The sequence below is a fragment of the Taeniopygia guttata genome, chromosome 14, assembly GCF_048771995.1.
Source record: "Taeniopygia guttata chromosome 14, bTaeGut7.mat, whole genome shotgun sequence".
Taxonomy (NCBI): domain Eukaryota; kingdom Metazoa; phylum Chordata; class Aves; order Passeriformes; family Estrildidae; genus Taeniopygia; species Taeniopygia guttata.
The window spans coordinates 5,659,530-5,682,937 of NC_133039.1; the positions used below are offsets into that span (position 1 = coordinate 5,659,530).

The window sequence follows — 23,408 nt, forward strand, 5'->3', positions numbered from 1 at the left end:
AATATTGTCGTTTCCCGATTTATAAAGCGGCTCTGTGGAAGTGGTTGCACAGGTACAGCCCGGGAAGGGCAGGGAAGCAAACGCCCAAGTTAAGCCTGTTCAGGCTCTTTATTTCCATTAAACAACTCCTGTTTCTCTTCAGGGTATCACATTTAAGTATTAAAAGATTATTTACCTCTAAGAATCTATGATGGAAAGCTAAACCAAATTCCATGTAAACTATTGACCTTCAAAATAATAAAGTACCAGATTCCACCCTGCCCCTTGGAGTTGCCACTTAAAGAACTTTAAATACCTGAATCTGAACAAAAAGAATAAGTTTTCAGGTAGATAACAGCATAGATTATTCAACTGAGTAGAATTTGTACTTTAATCCCAAGAAAGAGCAGCTATTGCTGATACCACTACACAACACACTTCTGGATCCAAGCACAGCCACTCATGGACTCATAATTATGTCTCTGATTAAAACAATAGGCAGATGGTCAGCAAGATGGATTGTTACAGAAACACAGAGCTCAGACACAAATCCCAGAATGGTTTGGGTTGGAAGGACCTCATGGACCATCTCATGCCAAGGCCCTGCTATGGGCAGGGACATCTTCACTAGACCAGTGAAGATGCGTTCCATCCAAAATCCCAAAGCTCATCTCAGACAAGGACCTGCAGCAGCACGTCTCAAGACACCAAAGAAAGATTATTTCTACTTGGAATTGCTCAGCAGAGCTCCGAGAAGCCACCAGCAGGGTTTGAGCACCTCTGGAGCAGAGGGCACTGCCACACACAGCAGGCAACCAGCAGCCTCCCCAGCCAGCCAAAATCACCTCCTGAAAAGCAACCAGAACAAAGAGATCCCCCCCAAAAAACTAAGAAAACCCCAAATAGAAAAGACCTACAATCTCATTTAAGACAAACTAAGAACGACTCGTTTGTTATCTTTATTTTCCAATAGTACATTTAAACAACTTCTCAGGACTAAGCTCCCGGGCCAGCGTGGCCACACGGAGAACATTTCCTGGGTTATACAAATGGCCTGTGACAACACAAACACGGGGCTGTGGCTGTGCTGTGGCACACACAGGGAGCTGTGGAGGAGGAGGAGGCAGCTGCAGTTACACCATGGAGCAATGTCTCAGCACAGGTCACGCTCTGGGGCTCCTCAGTGGCACAAAACCAGGAGTGGGGGTTGGCTGGACACAGCTTCCAACCATTCCTCCTTAGAAACATTTCCAGATCTCACCGTGACTGGCCTAGAGACCCCTCCTGTGGCTGTGAACTGCAGCTGCACATCTGATGCTGCCTTCAGAAGTGCATTTTGTGTCTTTGCTAATTAAAATGCATCAAAATCAGAGTCAGATATCAAAGCATGCACTCCGTATTCCCTGGACACATCTTGTGACCATGCAGGATGGGAAGGAACAGCCACGAGACCTCTGAGAGTCCAAGTTGGGAGCAGCACAGCACGCAGTGTTCCTATATTTCAGCAGAAGTCCTTCCCTGCAGTAAATACAAATTAAAACCAGAAAGCCCAAGTGTTCTCGAAGCCTCTCAGCTGACCACAGCCCAGGCAATTAGTTCCAAGACTTGGAAGGAGCCGCTTCATTAAAAATCTGACTTAATTTCAGTGCTATCTCAAGACATGCAGATGCCAGATCATGTGTGTTTATCAAACTAGGACTTAAAAGCCCTTCCCTGGAGCACTTTTGGTGAATGCTTTATCTACTGATTCTACAGGTGGGACCTGACTTTGAATTTCTAACAGAATTCAGACATTGACAGCACAGACAGAAAAGGAACCGCAGCCGTTCTCTGACTTTAAAAGCATTTGCCCTCTTAAAAATCAGATATGTAATGGAATATATCACTTTAAACTATTACACAGCTATTTTTGCCATCCTTTTGATGTGAGCATGGATTTGTTTTATCTACTTTGGGCAAGGAAAAAGAAGAGAAAAATCTAGAGCTATTCACCAGCTGCATGGATTAGCTTACTTCTAATTCCACAGCTGGAAAACCATCCTGCAGATCTCAGCACATAAATCCATGCTCACTAATAGGAACTAGTAGTGTAAAAATGGACATTCCTGTTTTTTTCTGACAGCATCCTGAATACATTCTGCCCTGGCAAGGGAGCCACTGGCAAGGAGAGTTGAGCCAGGCACATTTCTGGATGGGTGGGGTTTGGGGTCAGTTGTTTGCAGTCCCTTCTGTGAGTGACACATGTGGTTGTAACAACCACCCTGTTTTGGGCTCAGCCACAGCATCACTAATTACTCATTTAATACTTCCATGGGACCAGAGGGGAAAATGCTGTATGTTCAGCATTAAAATCACTGCAGGATTAATGAGGCAAAAAAACTTCCAAGTCATAGATCTCTTCTAGTTGCAAGACTTGTGAGTTATGAAAAACCCCAAGATTTTGCTTTAAAGATCAGATATAAAAGTTGTCCCAATGGAATTCTCTCAGGCAGGAAGTGATGAGCTACTCACACTATGGACCTCCAATGTGTTCACTACTAAACTGCTATTTTATACTTTTAAAAAACATCCTCCACCACCAACCACAACCTGGGACACGTTTCCTCAATACATACAAACTTCTCACAGCAAGAGCCAGAAATTCTCAGCTCCCACCTGGAAAAAAGCTGGCAGGGCAGCAGGAGCAAGCAGCTCCTGGCCAGGTGTTTCAGTAGGAAGCAGTGGCTGTTGAGCTTCTTGTTTTCTGATTTGATGACAGGTTTATTTCTGCCTGACAGGAAGGTGTTTGAACAGTGAGAATCTTCAAATACACGAGGAATGACAGAAAATTAAACAGCCTGTCGATTTAAGGGGTGAAGCACTTTAAAGAATCCAATAGCAAAGTTTTAAAGTTTAAAATAGTAAATTAAAAACCAGGTACCATTCCAACACATTATATCTGAATAAAATCCTGCATTTTGAGAGCTGTATAGAATTCTATTTATGTTCCATGCAGAAATACAGGTTTCCACCAAAGAAACTATCAGCCTGTTGAATACCTTCATGCCAGTTGCACAGGAACAAACATTTAAATTTCTTTCAGTGTAAACAACTTCCTATCTAGAATCCTCCAGAACACCAGTGTTTTCCAAATATCCTTTTGTTTAGGTCTAATAAATTTCATCTAAGAGCAAATAATATTAGCAGATATTTTGCAACAGAAACTTAAAATCATAAACAGCTGTCACGTATGTTTTCCATATATGATTCTTACTTTGCAGCAAACTTCCTTACAAGGACATGTTGATATCCTCATCCTTTTTGGAAGAACAGTTCTTATTTCCTCATTTAACAGACAGCACCAGCTACATTGGGCATATGCAAATTCCCTACATTATGATTTGCTTGAACTCCACCTCTCTGCCCCCACCACACATATGATAAATCTGCACTTTGAGCCAAGTTCAATACAGAACAATGAACCAGTAATTATCTTGTAAGTGAACCAACACTAGTTTGTATTCTTCCCTGAATAACACTTTCTTTTGCAGTAGAGGAGGACTGCTACAGAAACACGGCAACATTCAAACCCTTTAAAACAAAAGGCAGATTATTTAATGCATTAACAATGTTAATCTGAAGATAAATAAATCCACAACAGACTTTCAAGTTTCTTTTGAGATTTCCTTTTTCTTTGCAGAGAATATTTCTGATATTATACAGTACTGAGAGGGTGTTCTTTTATTTTCTTAATGTCCAGGTGAAAAGCAAAGCTCAGTTCTCTCTGCTCTTTATGGAACTCCTCAATGCCCTGTTCCAGGCGTGATTCTTTCGTAAGCTTTTACTTGAAAGCGGAGTGGTGAGCAACATTAATTTCAAGAATAACTGGATGGTTTGGTCCCTGAGTCATCTTCTTGAGAGCCCATACTCTGAAAGGGAGAGAGTTAGTTCTGTTCAGAAACAGGTCTGCAGGCTTGAGAATGACAGTTCTTTGAAGTGAACATGGAGGAAAATAAAGTGCCTATGAAATAACATGCACTTAATTTTCTGGTTGAAATCACTGCAGGATTAATTAGGGAAAAGCACTTTTAAAATTAATAAATTATCTTTACGATGTGTCATGATGTTTATGCACATATTATTAATAATGCGTAATAACAACACTGTAAATACTGACATTCAGTACAATATACTCACTGCACTGAATGAATTTCTTACATACTCTGACAAGACATTAAATCCATTACCTTCTGCACAAACTGAGGGTTCACAGTGATCTCTTGATCCATGGCTTTCAGTCGTTCATCTAGCTCTATACATTTCAGCATCTTAAAAATATGTATGAAATTGATTACTTTGTCCAGCTTGTACCTGATCTTCAACACATTTCACGGCTGTGCCATGTAGAACAAGTAATTTCTGCCACCACTAAAGTTCTAAATCAAAATGTTCACATCCCTCACGTCCCAAACAAAAGCCTCAGACTGTACTTTATTCCCTTCATTTGATCTATGTATTCCTAACAGCCCTTTTTAAGGCCATTGATAGACAGTACCCTGAGGCTCAACCACCTTAACCTACAGGCAGATTACTGAGAGCCAATGGAAGTGATCCTTCAAGTTTAAAACTCTAAAAACAATCTTTTTAATCCACTCAAGGATCTTCCCATCACCAACAGCAAGCAGTCAGTCTCCTAAAACAGCTCAAGCTGTGCAGGACAAAACAGGGAACATATTGAGAGAGAGAGTACTAATTTAAAACCCACGAAAATACTGTGAAATAGTAATATAGTGATTTACAGTCTTCACTCTCTATATCTAAGTTACTACACTGGCTCCTGCCAGCACCTCTCTGATTACAGTCTAAGGTTCTTTGGTAAGAATTCCAAAAGCAGTAAAAGATTTACCTCCTGATCAATGTTATGAAGCATAGCTGGATTGTTATATTTTTCAGGATTATCATGGAAACAGACCATACCATCTTTCTGATTAATACTTGCGAAGATTTCACCATCTTCTATCTGAAATGATAGAGGGTTTAATAGAAGTTATCAGCAAGAACAGAATTTCAGATAACTACAACACACAGACTCTGTGGAATTGTCTTTAACTTGGTTGCTTTTACTTCCCACAGCTTCCCAAAAACACGATTCATGCCTTATCTTACAATGCTTTTAGATTTTTTGAGAAGAGTCTCAACACCACAGTACACTGTCAGCATTTCCTCCACCCTGAAGAAGAGCTGCTCAGGATGTGTACTGCCAACCCAAACACTAATTATGGGATAGCTTCCCCAGGTCAGAGGTCTCACCATGTGGAGGACGTATTTTTCTGCTTCTTGGGGCCCCGACAGCTGCACTCGACTTGCCATGTCTTGTAATGACAATGTTAAAAATGTCTGAAATTTAGAAAGTTTTCAAGTGTTAAAACTGGATGTTAAGGATTTTCCTGTTGATGCTTCATGGCCTGTGTAACCTGACTGTGGAAGTCTGATGGGAGGGAACAAGTGGAACACAGAATTATTGAAGAGTGAGAGTGAGTCAGTCCTTCCTCCAGACATTAATTTGTTACACTGAGCACGTATGGAGTCATTACTCATTCCTGCAATTTCATTTTACACCAGACAGTCCTGATCACGTCCAACCTCTTTCTCTCACCTTTTTTACACAAAAAAGTGACTCTCCATCCCTTGAATTTCCTTCAAGAGATGCATATACTAAGCTCCTTATGAGATTTTTTCCTACTGCAACAAATATGATTTGAGCTTGCAAAAAAACCTGCTTTCCCCAATCACATTTCAGGATTATTCTGATCTCTCGGCAAATAACTTCAGCGCTTCTGTTTTTCCTTTTATTTCAGACACTTCCAAAATCTCTCCTATTCACTCACTCCTTTCTAATGAAGTGGCCTGTAAAGTTCAGTTTTCTTATTTTTTGAATAGGGATGAAGGTCACTGGGTTGCAGCTCTCACTTTTTTTATTATCTATGAAAACCCCATGGGCAAACACCTCTGACAGACAGATTGAATCACCTTTTAAATAATGCATAAGCAGCCAACTGATTTGTTTTCCTATACAGAGCATTCTAGTCTCCTTTGTTTCAGACACAAGTCTCAGTTTAAGTGATTTCTCTGCCACATTACTATGTTATCATTTAGCTCTAAATCAAATATATTTGAGAAATACACTCTCACAGAAGAAAACTGTTCACTGTTTCTCTTACCTTGGTTAGCCTCTGAATATTCTTTTTGTAGAGAGATGACAAGCATTGTTTAACCAGACCCATATTGTTATCTCTTGTGAAAGTTTCACTGTGTTTGTTCACCAGATTTCGAAGCTCCGAGGGTTTATTGGTTGAATAAACTTGTGCTAATTCATGGTAAGCATTGCTAAGAGGCTGCAATTAGAAAAATGAGAACCCTTCTTGAAGAACACAGTGTTCACCCAGCCTCACAAAACCTATTCAGTGCTCCAACATTAGAAGCCATGCAGGCGTTGAAGTAAATTTAAGTAGCTTGGGCATTTCTCATAAAAAAGACAGGGTGCCCATACATGGCTTTATGGCAATGACAGACCCACACACACTAAAACCTGTATTACTGCTGTGTAGCATTTAATAAACATAATTCCAGGACCTCTGTGTGGCAGTTTTACTTACAGCAGTGTGAAACAACTCTCAATTGATCAGCTGAGTTTGAGGTAAGCATTGCCAGTAACTGCCCATCCATTATATTTGTTCTGCCCTCTAAGACATCCGTCCTTGACCACTTCAGGTCACAGCATGGACAGCAAAGACTCAGAGGGTGAAACCAGTTCACCTAAACTACCTTAAAATGTTTTCAGCTTTTTTATTAGTCTCTGAAATTAGAATAATTTTGGAAATCTCTAGAATTTTGGTCACAAATCAACAAACTCAGTGTTAAGTAAGAACTAACTTTAGAATTGTGTTACTGAGGATCAGAACTCTCTCAGTAGCAGTTTTGTCTCCCACCTACACCTTCTAATCTGAATGCTTACAGACTCCAAACTCGCAGTTTTTTCAGAAACTTTTATTCTTTAAAAAGCTGGGGTTTGGGAATAAACTGTTTAATTTTCTGCTTCAATCAGATGAAGTTAAAGGTCACATCTTTTTTATAATGACACTGCAGCTTGAAAGTCAATTGAAATATGAGTATTTAAAAAATTTTAACATAAAAAGCTATAAAGGAATGTGCAGTATCAGTGAAAGGAATACAGATTAGTACTATTCAACACTGAAATTTTCCCAGATTTTAAAAACCTGTATCACTGACATCATACAATCATAGAATGGTTTGGGTTGAAGGAACCTTCAAGTTCATCTTACTCCAAACCCCTGCCATGGACAGGGACACGTTCCACTGTTACACACTTACAAATTCAGATTTGTTGATTTATTATGTAGATGCATTTGCAATACTTACCTTAATGAATCTACCAACTATCTGGGAAGTGTATTTTGGTAGCTGCTGAACTTTGCCAAGTAGTATCAAAGAAACTAGGATATACTTTTTATATGATTCCAACATAATATGACTGACTGCCATGGCTGGAGTAGTTATTGCCTAAGCAAGAGAGAAAGAAATGGAACAGAAATTTAGTCTGCTTACTGGTAGATCCTGGTAGTTACTGCATGAATAAAAAACTCAATTTCAAGCTGCATGTAGAAAGAATACAGTAACATATGAAATTCTCCTTTGAGTGCTGAAGCTTAACTAACTTCTGTCAAAATTAATTATCCAGGCGTACGCAAAAGAAAGGAAATTTTATACAAGCTACTCAAAACATATCACATTACAGTGGTGCCTGTCTTAAAATAGATCTGCTCAGATAGAATCAAAACTTCCTTCCTTGGAATCTATCTAAAGTTGTACCAGAAATCACCAATAGCTACCTGTGAACCTGGATTTACACAATCCCTCAAAGAGGTTCTATAAAGCTATTATATTGTCAGAGGTCTGCAGAATAGGGAAAAAGGATTTTAGTTCACTATGATACTGGAACTACTCAAGAGCTGCCCCTCATTTACAAAAAAGAAAAATGCTGCACCAATTTGTTTTGCACATTTCACAAGCATTTCCCTAATTTTACTACTTTTATTTCCTTCCCAGATAAAGCAAAACCAGCAAATATTATAACAGCATTGAAAAAATATAACTCCTCTCATAAAAGTAGCAAAGGCCTTAGCAAAGCCACTGGACTATTTTTTAAGGACACACAACCGTGTGTCAGCCCATGACCTGTTTCTGTGCTGCAGTTTCAAGCAGGCAGCTGAAAAATATTTATACTGAGATAAATTTAACATCACTCTTTGAGTTGCACAGCTTTATGGTGCAATAAGGCTGTGAGAGACTTTCTTTAAAAGAAAACACCTCCAAACACAACGTACTTGTGCCAGTTCAAAGGTGCTGTGTTTTCTCAGCACTATTACACATCTACTTCTGCCTTTCCAGACATCACACTTCAGACTTATGGTTTCATTTCAAGTTACCTGTTCATAAAAGTAGAGTGCTCTTTCAAAGTTCTTTAGCCCAGTGTATATCATCCCACCATAGTAGTAGTAACATAAAAAGTGCTTCGCATCATATGCCCCATTCTCTTTACAAATATCCATCATGTCCACATCTAGATACGGGAGGGCAGGTTTAAAGCATTTTGCTAACAAACAGAGCTACAAGAAAATAAATCAAGTTTTCATAAATTAGCCATTTCCATTCAAGTTTCCATGAGAAGGAATTGAAACTAAATTAATTAGTATTACTGCATAAATATCAGTCTCCCACAAGTTAAAAAACAGAGCGTGTCCATAGTGGAGTAACACAAGTTGAAAATCTTTAGCACAGATTACGAACTGTTATAAAATGATCTGACTCCTAAAGAAATAAACTCTGACAAAGCTGTTTGAAACTCCAGGACTGCCAGACTACTGTGCTGGCAGCACTAAATATCGCTCTGAACATTCCTGTCTAACCCTAAATCCCAGGGGCCAAGAATGAGACAGAAATACAAATCCAGGCCAAAGACACCACGACAAACATGTCTTTTGTCAGACTTGAGCAGACAGGAGCTGGATATTACACTGATACCACCCAAGTTAAGTTCAGTGTGACTTTTAGCCCACAGAGAAGGGATGTCAAAGGACCTTCTGAAGTCATCAACAAAACCAAAGATCTGGGGACATGCACTGAACATTTAAAATTAATAATTAATCTCTATATCAGATTTGGATTTTATTTCAGTACATCATATTATTTAATACTAGAAGAAAAAAAAATCCAGTTGAAAATCCATTCTTACACTGCAATATGTGAATGTGCATTTTCTTGAAGTTTTATAGGTATTTTATAAGCTTTTATTCTCACAAAAAGCCCTTGTGATCCCCTTACCTGGCAGAGATCTGCGTGTATTGAGGTCAGCTGGTTTGTGTTCATCTGCATCTTGTCTATGGCTTGTCTGAGAATGCTAATTCCTCGCAGGGGCTGTCAGAAATTACATCTCTTTCAGATAATTTCTCATAGATGGCAGCACATTGGATCTTATGTTGACACTTACAAATGAAAAATAACACTAATTGACAGGTTCCATTAAGTAATAGTTAACTTGAGGTTCCCTTTTTGTAGGATATCACAGTCTTTTGGAAAATAAAATTAACCTTGACTATACAATTTCTCCTGATAAAGTCCTCAATTCTGCTCCACAAAGCCAATCTCACCAGGAATACAGTAATCTGTATCAATAAAAAACCTTCCTTGACTCAATGAGTCTCTGTCCAAACTCCCAACAAATACTAAAAACAAGGTTCTCACTTCAGTTCACTTAAAAGTAGAGATCAGACCTGGTCTGTCTCAGGCTGGACTTCACCAAAGTGGCCTGGAAAAGTCAGAATTTAGCAACAAAACCACTGGTCAAGTATTTCTTAATCAAGTTTCCTGCATATTTTAAGGCATTTAATTAAGATCATTATGTAATACCAGTGAGAATAACACTGAGACTAAAATCACTGACTCAGCAGTGCTAATAACCCTTGCAGCTCCCTCCTCTACTCATGCATTGTTTGAAGAACATTCTTGATACTACAGATCTCTTATTTTGTGTGGGAAAACATGTTTTTAGGTGACTTTTCTCCCCCCAAAATTATCTTCCTTAGGTTTTCCTTAAGAGAAATCTTAGAATTTTGAGTTTGGTTCATTACCTTTCAGTAAACTTAACAATTAAAGAGCTACATTGAAACACTTGATGTGAAGTTAGTGGCAAATCTTTATGGAGTAAGAGGCTAGTAACACCCCCTTTAAGCCTTGGGTATGGAGTAACTTATTTGTACTAGATGGTACTTGCTTACCTGTTTTCTCTCCACAAGGGCATTTGTTAACTGGTGGCACAGGCCAGCAACTAGACACAGTAAAAAACAAACAAGAAAAACACCTCAGTGAAAAAAATCAGTACAACCAAACTATCCAAAAATATATCAAGTCTGAAATTAGGCTTAACTTACAAGTGTCTGTTGCATATCTAATGTGTTCACCATTGCAAGTGCTGATAAAAAGCTGCACCTGTGAGAATAACGTTTCGAAGTCAGGGATGCTGGGCATAGAAAACTTCACAAACCTGAAACAAAGAAACAAAAGGTTTAGCATTTATTGCTTGGAGGTTCATAAAAAAAGGTACATTTTCATTGCTAAGTCTCTGCATGTAGGTTCTTGCAAAGAAATCCAAAGTGCTTATGAAACATGGCATAGGATTTCTCCAGTAGCTGCACCACAACATCTGAAAACACCTTTTAATGCACAGCATAATTATCAGTTTAGTGCAAGCTACAATAGCAAAGATCATTTTCAGTATTATCAGTATTTTGTTTTGAAAGAATAGTAGAACAAGCGCTAGAATTCTGATCTTTCCCTTAGAAGATAATTTTAAAATGGCAGTGAAACCTGCAGATAGTTCACTTGACGTCAGATACAGCCAGTTGGAACTAAATATCTTCACCTTAGTTCAGCATCCCCAAGGCAACTCAATTTTATCTTGAACTCCAGACAGCAGCAAGTGCCTCAGTGCTGTCTACAGTCAAACGCTCAAGAGCCATGATAAAAGCCTGTTTCTGACTGGAATAAAACATCTGGCTCCATGCTTACAGTTCAGTGAAAATATGCCCTGAAAATAAAGTTTTAAAAGCTCATTCTACACATTTTTTCTGAACACATATGGAAAAACACTTATCATAGAATCCCGGAATGGTTTGGGTTGGAAGGGACCTCAGAGTCCATCCAGTTCCAATCCCCTGGAATCAATCATGGGCAGGGACACCTTCCACTGTCCCAGGTTGCTCCAAGCTCTGTCCAAGCTGGCCTTGGACACTCCCAGGGATGGGACAGTCACAGCTTCTCCAGGCAACTTGTCCCAGGGCCAGAACAAAAAGCTTTGCCTGTCTGACACTTCAGCTCATTGCCTGAAGTTTTAGTATTTACTTAAAAGCAAGCAACACTTACAAGACAGCAAGAACACCTAGTGAGTGTTCCTGTACATCCAGGGCACCAAGCACTGTATCCAGATGGGAAAGATTTTTTGCTAGCAGCTCTCCACTTTTATTGATCAGTTCACAAAGCTGGGTCATTTGCCCTGAAAAATAAAAAGCATTGTTGTCAAAGCCTAGTTAAAGTACATTCACCCATTCCCACACCTCTCTGCTTCCTCATGTAACAGCAGGAAATAATAGTATCACCCCAAGTTTTAATTTTCTTTAATAAAACGGGCATTAATTTTCTGCACACCACATTTTATTTTAATATAAAACAAATACCAGAGCTTGTTCCTTGCTGGTCCTCAAGCACTACTCAACTTTCAGGTCTCATAAGCATTTTTTTGAAGTAGACATTAAAGTTAGAATTAAGTACCTACAACAAAAGTATTTAAAAACCTGTCCTTAAATTTACTTTGTACAATTGAAACTACAGTGTTATTCTATGTGAATAGTCATGAAAAGTGACTACTTTGAATGAGGGAGGTATGGCAAGCCCCAAAACCCTCATAAAAGAAAGCAGATCCATTCCCATGAGCTGCTTTCAAGCTCTTCCTCCCATAATAGCAAATAACTGAATGAATTAAAACAATGTCCTTCTGAAGCAGAGTATTGTTTCAATGTCCAATCCTTGCAGATTAGAGGGGAAAAAACAGAGCTTCACTCACCCTTAACAAAAGTCTCCATAAAATGAGGAATAGTGCCTCCATTCAGAGAGATTTACACTACCCTCAGGTCTCTGGCCTTTTCTTTGAGAAAGGAAAAGCAGGGAAATTCCAGCAGTGAAATGTTAGTTTTGAAGTGACAGAGGGATCAAAATTCCAAATGGGGGACCAGAGCCCAGACACTCACCTCCAAAACCATTCTCTTCCATATGGAATTAAAAAAGGCATGAACATGGGAAGAAACGGGGCTTGTAAAACTCTCTGTGCTTTGATCATGGTGCTCAGGCACTGCAAATCCCTAGTTCTGGTGTCCTCCCTATTCCAGAAATCCATCCCTTCTACAAAACAAAACAAACCCCGAAGAGACTCTGAGCAAACTGCTCTAGTGGAGTGTGCCCCTGTCCATGGCAAGGGTTGGAAAGAGATGGCCCTTAAGGTTTCTTCCAACCCAAACCATTCTGGGATTCTGTGACCTATCTCTCTACCCACACACCGAACAATTTACAGTCTGAGCAGAAATTCCAGTACCAGGCCCGACTAAATGTCCCTTTCTGTCACCTCTCAGGTGGCCAAATGCCAGCCAGGAACCAGCACAAGCACACACACATTGCTCCTGAGTGCTCTCACATCCAGCTCCTGGCTCTGGATTTACTTTCACAGAATCCCAGACGGGTTTGGGTTGGAAGGAACTTCAAAGATCATCTCATTCCATCCCCTGCCATGGCAGGGACACCTCCCACCCTCCCAGGTTGCTCCAAGCTCTGTCCAACGTGGCCTTGGACACTTCCAGGGATCCAGGGGCTGCCACAGCTTCTCTGGCAATTCAGTGCCAGGGCCTGCCCACCCTCACAGGAAAGAATTCTTTCCTAATATCCAATCTAACCCTATTCTCTGATTACTATGAAGCCATTCCTCCTTTCCTATTCCTCCAAACCCTTATAAATAAGTCTTTCCTCATCTTTCCTGTAGCTTCCTCCAGATCCTGGAAGGCAACAGTTAGGCCACCCCAGAGCCTTTTTTCCAGGCTGAACAATCCAGATTCTCACAGCCTTTCCTCAAAGCTTCATCCCTCCAATCATCTTGGTGGCCTCATCTGCACTTGCTCCATCAAGTCCATGCCCTTACTGTGCTGTTCTCACAGAGAACATCTCCCTGGCTCATCCCTAATGGGAGAACTTCCATCAAGCCCACCAGCTTCCCCTTGAGTCTTCTGCATCCCCAAAACTCTGTGACAGAAAGTTCTCCAGCACAATTACAGGAGTACAAGGATCCATCTTCCATCTGCTTTGTACCCACACCCTGCAAGCATAACTTGTCTCTAAAGTAGAAATATTTGTATTTATTGCGTGAAACCAGAGTAGGAGAAAGCTGGAGCTCAACCCAAGAACTGCAAGAGATAAAACCTGGGGCCATGGTGTGAAACATCAATTTTTGATCAGCTTCTGGGAGGAAACATCCCAGGCAGAGACCAGTCCGAACACATTTCACAGAGCATCAATACACAGGGAAAGTTGAAGAACCAGGAAACGCTGCGCCCACACAGAGTAAAATTAGGAGTTTGGCAGTAAAACTGAGGAATTCTAATTGTGATTATTAAAACCCTTTGTGGACACGTGGGTACAGTCTCTGATCTGTCACACAGTTCCGTGGTGGGGCGGGACTCTCTGTCCACGCTCTGCTTGCAAATTAAGAGCACGGACACTTGGACAATTCAGAAATATATTTTAAATCACACTTATCACAACCAGTCTGTTCATTACGGGGTTGACAGGCTGGGCCGCAGAATCCCATTTAAATCCCTAGCGATGCTCGCTCCTCCCCCTATTTTAAAGGCTCCGATTTTGGCAGGATCACCGGCCCTGGGAGAGCTCCGTGAGAGCACCGCCGGCCCTGTCACACCACCAGGATCCTCTCGGGGCTGTCCCGAACTAACCCCGGCACGGCCCCGCCGCCGCGGGGGTGCAGCAGCGCGGACCCGCGCCTGAGGCAGCGCCGTGCGAGCGGGCAGGCCCCGGCCCGCCGCGCCGTCACCCGCGCCTTCTGACCAACTCCTTCGCTCTTCGCCGTCCTCCCTCGTCCCCGCGGGCCCGCCCCGTCCTCGCGGTGCCCCCGGCCGGCCCCGTCCCGCTCACCCTGGGCCGAGAGCTGCCGGACGCTGTTGACGAACTGCTCCAGGGCCGACGCCATCTTGGCGGCTCGCGCCGCGGCCGAGCGCGCCGAGGGGCGGGGCGGGGCGGGGCGGGGGGAGCGGCGCGCGCCGCCCGCCGCCCGCCAATCAGAGCCCGCCGCGGGGGCCGCGCGCCGCCCGCCGCCCGCGCGCCGCTTCCGCCGCCTCTCGCGAGAAGCGCGGTCGCCATGGCAACCGCCGGGCCCGCGTCAGGCGCGCGGGAGGGGCCGTGACTCAGCAGCGCCGGAGGGGCGGTGGTGACGTCATGGCGCTGTCGCGACATGCGGGGAGCGCCGCGACATGCGGGCCCCGCGACATGCGGGCCGCGTTTCACTGCGACCCCCGCGACATGCGGGCCTCGTGTAACTGCGACCCCCGCGACATGTGGGCCTCGTTTCACTGCGACCCCCGCGACATGCGGGCCGCGTTTCACTGCGACCCCCGCGACATGCGGCCCCCGCGACATGCGGCCCATGTGATAAGGGACCCTGCGCCGCCGGGACCCCGGTGACACCCGGCCCTCCCCACACGCGTGGCCGGTGCCTCCCGCTGCCCCCGGGCCGGGAGGTGAAGCCCACCCGAAGGGCTGCGCTGCACCCGCAGAGGTTTCATCCCTTCTGCCCCCTCTGATGGTGTGGTGGTGCTGGGCTGAGTGCGTGGAATGTTCGCTCTGGTAGCAGGGTTTGAATCCCTCAGGTTAACACGTGTGTGAAAAACGCCAATCACTTGGTTTTTTAAATTTTAAAAGTTTAATAATAATAAAATGGTTATAAAAATAGTAATACAGTTAGAGTAATAAAGTTTAGAGTTTGGACAATTACAAGACAATAAAATGCAAAGAATTACGGATGGCCATATGCTCTCGGACACTAAGTCACAAAAAGCATGCCTTGTGAACAGAGGAATAACCTTAAAAGCAATAGCCTGTTGCATATTCATATATCTTTCATGGTTATGCATACATTCTATTTAAAACAAGAACTCTGTATGTTGTATGTCAACTGTTTATTTTAATCCCCAAGGTGTCTTCGAATTTGAGCAAGTCCTGAAGAAATTAGCTCCCTCTGATAAGAAAACCATAAATTCCTTTTCTTTGGAAGATTTAGGTGTTCCTCGAAGCAAGTAACTCATTCCTAAAAAAAAACTCCCCCCACATACGTAGTCTCTATTTTAACATTATGTTGGAACCTAAAACTATATTTAACACACTACTTAAGAGAATTAATACAGCATAACTTTCTAACATTACATGTATAATATTCATTGTAATATTTGTGAAAAGCCAATTATAAAATATGCATTTTTCACACATGGATCTGTGTTTTCCATCCCTCTGGAGCTGCAGCAGCGTGTCCTGGAGCTGTTTCAGGCAGGGAATGTGTTCAGTATCTGCAAAGATGAAGGAAGCCTGAGTGGAGATCACAGAATTGTAAAATATCCAGAGCTGGAAGGGACCCACAGGGATCATCCAGTCCAACTCCTGGCCCTGCACAGGACAAGCCCAAAATCCCACCCTGGGCCTGAGAGCTCCAAATGCTCCCTGAACTCTGTCAGGCTCGGTGCTCTGACCACTGCCTGGGGAGCCATAAATTTTCATATATTCCCTCCCTGCTTAGTCAGGAACACCCAGCTGTGTTGAAATCCCATTCCTTGAAGGAAACAAAACGCCTGCGGTGCAAGTGAAAGCAAAACAGACCTGAACTTCACACATTCCCCTCCCAGCTGAGATCACCAGCGTGTCCAGCCAGCTATTCCTTCCTGCCTTCCCTCTGTGACCTTCCCCAGGTCACCCGATCCCAACAGCAGATTTGCCCTCTCTATGAAACAAGGACAATACATTCCACTTGAAAAATTAAATATTTTGGAACCTTATTGTTGCTGTCGAGCAGAAACTTTTATTTCCCAGCTCAGTGGTTGCCTAATCCTGTCAGTACCACTTGGAGAACTCCCTCTTTTCCATCAGTTTTAACCCCCAAAGTGTTTTTTGAACAGATCTTTGTTATCTGATCAGAACACCGAACCTTTTTTGGTACAGTGTGTGCTTCTTTAGGCTCCGGGAATTGGCTTTTAAGGGTTCCTGTCACGCGTGGGGACAGAGCTGTCACACGGCGCAAGAACTCTCAAAAACAAGTGTGTTTTATGCAGAAAATCACCATTTTACGTGCGTCCCCAGAGAGGGACGGGCATGGGGGAGGCAGCGGGTGGGGGACTGGGTATCCCAAAGACTGCCAGCGAGGGAAACTGAGGCGGGCAGGGCGGGGAAGGGCAGCGGGGCTGGGGCAGCGGGGCTGGGGCAGTCTCAGGGCGGGGAAGGGCAGCGGGGCTGGGGCAGCGGGGCTGGGGCAGCCTAAGGCGGGGAAGGGCAGCGGGGCCGCCGCGCTGTCGCAGGGCGCTTGTGCCGCTTTAAGGCGGTGCCGGCGCTCCGGGCTCGGCAGGCACCGGGAAGAGGAACTGGGCTTTGCACTGCCGGGTCGGGCCGAGCTCCGCCGCCCTCCCGCCGCCGCTCCGCGCCCGCTGCCACGGAGGGATGGGGCGGGCAAGGGGAGGTCGCGCTGAGGGCCGGGACGAGCCTTTGCATCCCCCCCGGCAGCCCCCAGCCGCTCCTTCCCTCTGCTGCAAAGGGATGCGCTTGGCAGGGCTGCCCGCTGCCTCGGGGCGTGCTTGAAATAGAGGCACCCCCCCGCGCTTTGCTTGGAGAGCCCCCCCCGCTCTGCTCTGAGCCCCCTGTCCCCTGACCCAAGCTCCTCATCTGCTTCTTGGAGGTCTAATCGCCTGCTCGAAGCCCCATCCCTTTCCTCAGCTCCCCAGTCACTTCCTCAAAGTCCTTATCCCCTTCCCTGAGTCCCCTTCCCCTGCTCCAAGGTTCTATCCCCTCACCCAAGCCCCCATCCCCTTCCTCAAGCTCCCCAGTCCCTTCCTCAAGCCTCTATCCCCTTCCCTAAGCCCCCTTCCCCTGCTCAAAGCCCCATCCCCTTCCTCAAACTTCCCAGTCCCTTTCTCAAGCCCCTGTCCCCTTCCCTGAGCCCCCCTCCCCTGTTCCAAGGCTCTATCCCCTGTCCCAAGCCCCTATCTCCTTCCTTGAGCTCCCTTCCCCTGCTCCAAACCCCCATCCCCTTCCCTGAGCCCTCTCCTCTGAGCCTCTCATCCCCTTGTTCAAGTCCCCCATCCCTTGACCCTCAATTCCCTGCCCCAAACCTCCATCCCCTGCCCTGAACCTGCTTCCCTGAGCCTCCCATTCCCTCCCCTGATCCCCTTTCCCCAAATCCTCCAACCCCTTTCCCCAGATCCCCCATCCCTTGCCCCAAATCCCTCTCCACGATGATTTTGCTGAGCAGCTTCCTGCACCTGCGGCCCCGGCGCTGCGGCCCCTTGGCCGGGCTGGGCAGGGGGCTCGGCCCCACAGCGGGGTCCCGCAGGGCTCTGCGGGTGCTGGTGGACATGGATGGGGTGCTGGCTGACTTCGAGGGAGGCTTCCTGAAGAAATTCAGAGCCAGGTACCCCGACAAGCCCTACATTGCCCTTGAGGACCGGAGGGGCTTCTGGGTGTCGGAGCAGTACGGGCGCCTGGAACCCGAGCTGAGTGTGAGTTGTGCTTCCCCCGGCTCCACGCGTGGCTTGTCCCCCTCAGGGACCCTCTGACCCCCAGCTCCTGAGGGCAGGGCTGGGGAGGGCTGTAGGAGCCACCAAAAAGCTCCCACAGCAACACAGGAGGGCTTCCAGCAGTGGGTTTTCCCCCAGAAATCTGGCTTTTTTTTGTGCATGTCTGTGCCTTGCTTAGAATCCTAGAATGGGTTGGGTTGATAAGGACCTTAAAGACCTGCTCGTTCCAACCCCCTGTCATGGAGAGGGACATCTTCCATTAGACCAGAATGATATGATGGCCTAGTGGACTTTTTCTCTGCATGCCTGGACGGTGACAGATGCAAGGAGAGGGGGTATTTCAGAATATCTGACTTGAAATACCCCAGATTGTATAGCTGGGTTGTTCTAGCTCTGATTTGGATTGGTACCATTCCAAGATGGATTATTTAGCTCCTCAAGAGCAATGTGAGGGGTGGGATGCAGCAGAGCAGATCAGAACAAACCATGCAATTGATGCTTCATTTGATGGCTTACTTAAAATTAAAACAACGTAAGCCCTCCCATGCCAGAAATTATTACATTCATTTTAATAATTAAAGCTTAAAAGCAGAAGCTCTTTCAATGTTGTAATTTAGCATTCAGCAACAGGCTGACTGCTGTAAAGAGTTGGTTTCTGCCTCTGCAAATTTCCCATCCCAGTGGATGTCTGTGGTCTCATCCATGGATTGCAGTTGCACTTGCTGAAATGTGTTATGGTAAATAAAAGTGTTCCTGTTGTTAGGATTATGATGGTTACAGGGAAAGGAGTGGGAATAAGGTCCAGGGCTCTCCCATGGGCAAAGTCCTAAACAATTTGATGAGCTGAAGGAATAAAGTGTCCTTCCAGGCTGGGAGTGGTGAGAGGGAAGTGCAGGACATCATTTGTGCAGTAAAGCAGCTGCTCAAACCCCTGTTTGGCAGGATTAACACATGATAACAATTTTTTTCTTTCTTGATCGTAACTACTTTGGATGTGTTAAATGAAGTGAGCTCATCTTGTGTCTGCTGTGATCATGTAAAACCACCAAAACCTTGGGCTGAACAAGTAGCAAAACTTGCACTACCTGACCTCAGGGCAGTCCTGGTTTTCATGTGGTTCCTCCTGTAATGTACCTGTATTTTAAGTGATCTCATGGAGACAAACAGGCCAGACAGCACCTGTGCCTGAACAGCATCATGGTAGAGCAGGGCCACCAGGCCATGTCAGCTGGATCCATGTGGATCCATCCCTTTGGATGGGTTTGGTTTGGATCTGGATAATCTCTGGTGTTTGGCTTTACAGGAAGGTGCAGCTCCCTCTGTGTGTGGGGCTGCAGAGGCAAAACCAAAACCAAGCCTGTTTTTTGGGGCTTTTTTTGTTTGTTTGGTTGGTTTTCTGTTGTTGTTGTTGTTGTTGTTGTTCCAGAGCATCTCCAATCTGAATTGCATGGGGTGGGGAGCAGAAGCACCCACAGAGGCAGGGGTGTGAGCAGGAGGGACTGAAGCTGGTGGTGCTCCCACTGCTTTCCCTGTCCTAGCAAAGGGTGAGGAGGATGCACATGCAGGAAAAATTGCAATAAGTGCAGTAACCTCTTGCTTTCCCCTCACAGGAAAAAGCTATCAGCATCTGGGAATCCAAGAACTTCTTCATCGAGCTGGACCCACTCCCTGGGGCTGTGGAAGCTGTGAAGCAAATGGCAAATTTGGCAGAGTGAGTATGAACCTGCATGTGGGGATGGACAGAGGAGCAGCTGTGTCTTCACATCCACCTCTTGGCAGAAGTGCTGATACAACAACGGCATTAAAAATAAATATCTCCCAGCCACCAGGGAAGGGAGGGGAGAGAGGGCTTTGACTCCTGGAGCAGTCACCTAGAACATCAGCCATGTGCAGGGGAGAGAGGGCTTTGACTCCTGGAGCAGTCACCTAGAACATCAGCCATGTGCAGCCTCTTCCTTCAGTCTCTGCTCCCAGCAAAGGTCGTGGAAAGGGGAATATGATTGTGGGATTCTGTGAGATGGGGGATTAATGTCTTAAATCTGTTTGATCTGTGTGTGGTGGATGGTTGGTTTTGGGCTGCTGCCTGCTCTGGCCCAGAATGACACTCTGCCCCTGTTTTTCTCCTCGTGGCAGCACGGATGTGTTCATCTGCACGAGCCCAATCAAGAAGTACCGGTACTGCCCTTATGAGAAGGTGAGCAGGCCCAAATCTCAGCTCTCTGTCCCATCCATGCTGCCCAGTGAAATGTGTCTGACCCCTGCATGCCTCTGGCTGTAAAATTTACCTGTTCCATCCATTTGCATGCACTGAGGCTCTTGGTCTTAGTCTTTCATCATGACATCAAAAGCTGCTTGACTTTCAAATAACTTTTACTCCAGCAGCATCCAAATCCATCCCACTAATGAACTTACTAAGAGAGATATCCTCCCTGTGTGGGGGCCAGGGCTGCTTCCACTCCACCAAGCACCCCCTGCCCCATCCATCAGCCTTCCCTGAGCTCACCAACCATCTCTTGCCTTCCAGTATGCCTGGGTGGAGAAGCACTTTGGCCCCGAATTTCTTGAGCAGATTGTTTTGACACGAGATAAGACGGTGGTTTCTGCTGATCTGCTTATAGACGACAGACCTGATATAACAGGTAATGGGTGAGGGTGAAGCAGTGGCTGGAGGCAGCCAGGGATGGGTGTTTGGTTTTTGTAACTTTGGGTTCTTCGTGTTGAAGTAAAATCAACTTCAGTGTCTCACAGAGTTGTCCAGACCACTGACCTTCCTTGCCTTGCAGGGGCAGAGCAGAACCCCACCTGGGAGCACGTGCTCTTCACTGCCTGCCACAACAAACACCTGCAGCTGAAGCCGCCCAGCCGCCGGCTGCACTCCTGGTCTGACGACTGGAAGGCCATTCTGGACAGCAAACGCCTCCCACCTGGCCAGGCCACCTAAACACCAGCCCCCACGGACACCTGGGGCTGCAGCACCTGCCTGTGTCCCTGTGGAGTCCTGCTGAAGGCCAGGATGGACAGACAGACAGACGCTGTCCCTGCTGCAGAGAGGAAGAGGAGGGTGAGCTGAAGCGCCACAGTCACCTGGACTTGAAAAACAGACCCCAGCCCAGCCCTGCTACAAGGGAGCAACAGCAGGACTGTGCCTGTGGACCTGACAGCCTGGCTGGGGGGCATTTCCCACTGGCTCCTGGGGTCTCTGTGCTGCATCTGCACCCCCACAGGGCCAGCCCAACGTTCCTGATGGACAAGGTCACCCTCAGCGTGTCACTGCCCTTGCCTTGCACGGCACAGACCAGCTCTCCATCCTCTCCTCCACGTTATGGTCGGGGATCGTGTGTGGTTTGCTTAATCCTTGCAAGGTTTCATCCTAAGGGGCTGCCTCAGGAGATCTTTCCCCCTGGCAGTGCCTGGATCTGGGGAGAGGGGTGGCTGGAAGGGCAGGGAGAGCAGGCAGGAGCTGTCCAGGCTGTCCCTGTGTTGGTGGAGAATTGTCACCAGCACATCCATGGATGCTGTTTGCAGTGCTCACGTGCTGCAAGGGAAGATGTTGGGGGATGTTGCTGTTAAAGTCTGGGCAGCTGTGCTGGTTTCAGCCAGGGCAGAATTAATTTTCTTCACAGAAAATAGAGCCCCATACAAGCTGCTGTGAAAAAAATTAACTCTACCCTGGCCAAAACCAGCACGGGAGCCCATGAGAGGTGCCCACGAGCTGTAGCACAGGGTAGTTTGTTCTGGTGCTCCACCACAGCCCCAGCTCTGGATGTCTGGGGACAGAGCATGCTGCCAGCCCTATTCCCCTGGCTCTGGGCCCCTGCAGAGAGGTGTTCAGTGCCTGGCGGGTGCAAAGGGGTCACAGCACACGCAGCTGGACCAGCCCCCTCTGCCAGGGGACAGTGCAGGGGCTGCTGAGCTCTGGGAGCAGCCAGCACTGCTGGGAAGCTGCAGTTGGCCACCAAAAAGGGAGGGTTTAGACCAAGGGACAGCTCTAAGAGTGTTTTTGGCATAGCTGTGTCCAAGCCTCTTCCTCACTTGTTTGTCTCATTTTTGCTTCTCTGAGCCCGCAGCAGTCCTGCCTTGAACTTCAGCCCCTTGTCTGGCAGGAGAAAGCTGCTACTACTGCTGCTCCTGGCCCCAGAGAGACATCCCAGCTGCTGGGAGAGCCTGGCATCCCCTCCCTGCCTGTGCCACTGCCACAGGGCAGCCACAGCCCGGCTGTCCCCAGTGGGAGCTGGTGCTGGGCCACCCCAGGGATGAGCTGGGTGTGTCACTGCTGACACCACAGAGGCCATCGGGCCCTGCTGCTGTGTGTCCCCACTCTGTCCAGGATCCCACTGCCCTCCTGGCCCAAGGACTTGCTGGCTGCAGCAGTAAAATTCCCCACTTGGACACATAACCCCACAGGCAGAGATGGCAGCCAGGACTTCGCCACCCTGCACCCTCCTCACACCTTTGCTTTGCCTCTCTGCTCTCCTGTGGGACCCCATCAACAAAAGGACATGAACTTAAAGCTACATAACCAACAAATAATGTAATTCAGCAGTGGCAGCCAGACCCCTCCTGTAGCCAGGACCTGGAGGGTTCTGGAGTTGGTGCTTTGGAACCTGTGCCTTCCCTGGGTGCTGCAGGGCCAGGGATGGGGCCTGTGTTGACTTGGGGCTTGCCCTGTTTCTTGGGATGGGAGGAGTTTACAAAGTTAGCATGGTTGGCCCAGGGCAGTGGGACTTACATACCACAAGCATCTTTTTTTCTTTCTTTTTTTTTTTTTTTTTTTTTTCCATTTTTCTTTCCTGTTTAAACCACTGTGTGCTTCTCTGGGCAGTGGGTTTGGTTTGGAGGGGTCTATTTAGGATGTGCAGCTGGCTGGCTGGAGGGTTTGCAGGCTGGGAGCTGGGACAATGTGGGAGCACCATGGGCAGCTGCTGCAGCTGCTGAACATCAGGAACCCCTTGGCTCCACCAGACCTCCACCAGCTGTTGGCCCCTCTGTGCCCGCTCATGGGGTCCAAGCTGGTTTTTTACTAATGGTACCATGTAAATATGAGCTGCCCAAGCTCCCCAGAGCCTTCACCCTGCTTATTGAGCCAAAATGAGCTGGCACATCTCTCCAGCAGCTGCCCAAACCTGTCATCTTCCCCCGAGGCTGGGGCAGACCCAAGGGATGTGGCTCTCTGGGGCCAGCAGGACTTTTCCCCATGGTGAGATGTGATGCCAGAGATAAATACACCACACCAAATATACTTGAAAGCAGAGCTGGAGTTTCTCAAGCCTGAGTCTCCAGCTCTATGCACAAGAGATCCTGAGCTGGTAGCTGCACAGTTTGCTCCCACACTCGGGACCAGGAGGTGACTCCATCGGCCCATTCATCATTCAAGCCTGTCTGTGTCCAGCTGAGATACACAGAGCTTTTGTTTTTGAATGTACATCCATAAACCCGAGGCAAATGAGAAGCACTGCAATAAACACTGGGTTGTTTGGCATCCAGCTGCCT

The 23,408-nt window shown here is 46.3% G+C and overlaps 2 protein-coding genes across 3 annotated transcripts; one reads left to right on the forward strand and one right to left on the reverse strand.

The window, feature by feature from the left end:
• Positions 1 to 903: 903 nt before the first annotated feature.
• Positions 904 to 14,408, reverse strand: COPS3 (COP9 signalosome subunit 3). 2 transcript variants are annotated; one of them, XM_002191388.6, is made up of 12 exons: positions 14,284 to 14,408; positions 11,458 to 11,587; positions 10,467 to 10,579; positions 10,314 to 10,363; positions 9,361 to 9,453; positions 8,466 to 8,645; positions 7,399 to 7,539; positions 6,180 to 6,353; positions 5,269 to 5,355; positions 4,865 to 4,978; positions 4,206 to 4,286; positions 904 to 3,887 (listed from the first exon to the last, which is right to left on the reverse strand). In XM_002191388.6, the coding sequence occupies exons 1-12, from the start codon at positions 14,336 to 14,338 to the stop codon at positions 3,834 to 3,836; spliced, it is 1,272 nt and encodes a 423-aa protein (XP_002191424.1). In that variant the 5' UTR covers positions 14,339 to 14,408; the 3' UTR covers positions 904 to 3,833. The 2 variants fall into 2 exon arrangements, with proteins under 2 accessions (XP_002191424.1, XP_030140437.1); XM_030284577.4 differs by lacking the exons at positions 11,458 to 11,587; positions 14,284 to 14,408 and having other exon boundaries at positions 9,361 to 9,521; positions 10,467 to 10,534.
• Positions 14,409 to 16,656: 2,248 nt separating this feature from the next.
• Positions 16,657 to 23,397, forward strand: NT5M (5',3'-nucleotidase, mitochondrial). The gene is made up of 5 exons (XM_030284782.4): positions 16,657 to 17,900; positions 19,529 to 19,629; positions 20,052 to 20,112; positions 20,443 to 20,557; positions 20,702 to 23,397. Exons 1-5 carry the CDS (start codon positions 17,637 to 17,639, stop codon positions 20,857 to 20,859), a joined length of 699 nt encoding a protein of 232 aa, XP_030140642.3. The 5' UTR covers positions 16,657 to 17,636; the 3' UTR covers positions 20,860 to 23,397.
• The last annotated feature ends 11 nt before the right edge of the window (positions 23,398 to 23,408 follow it).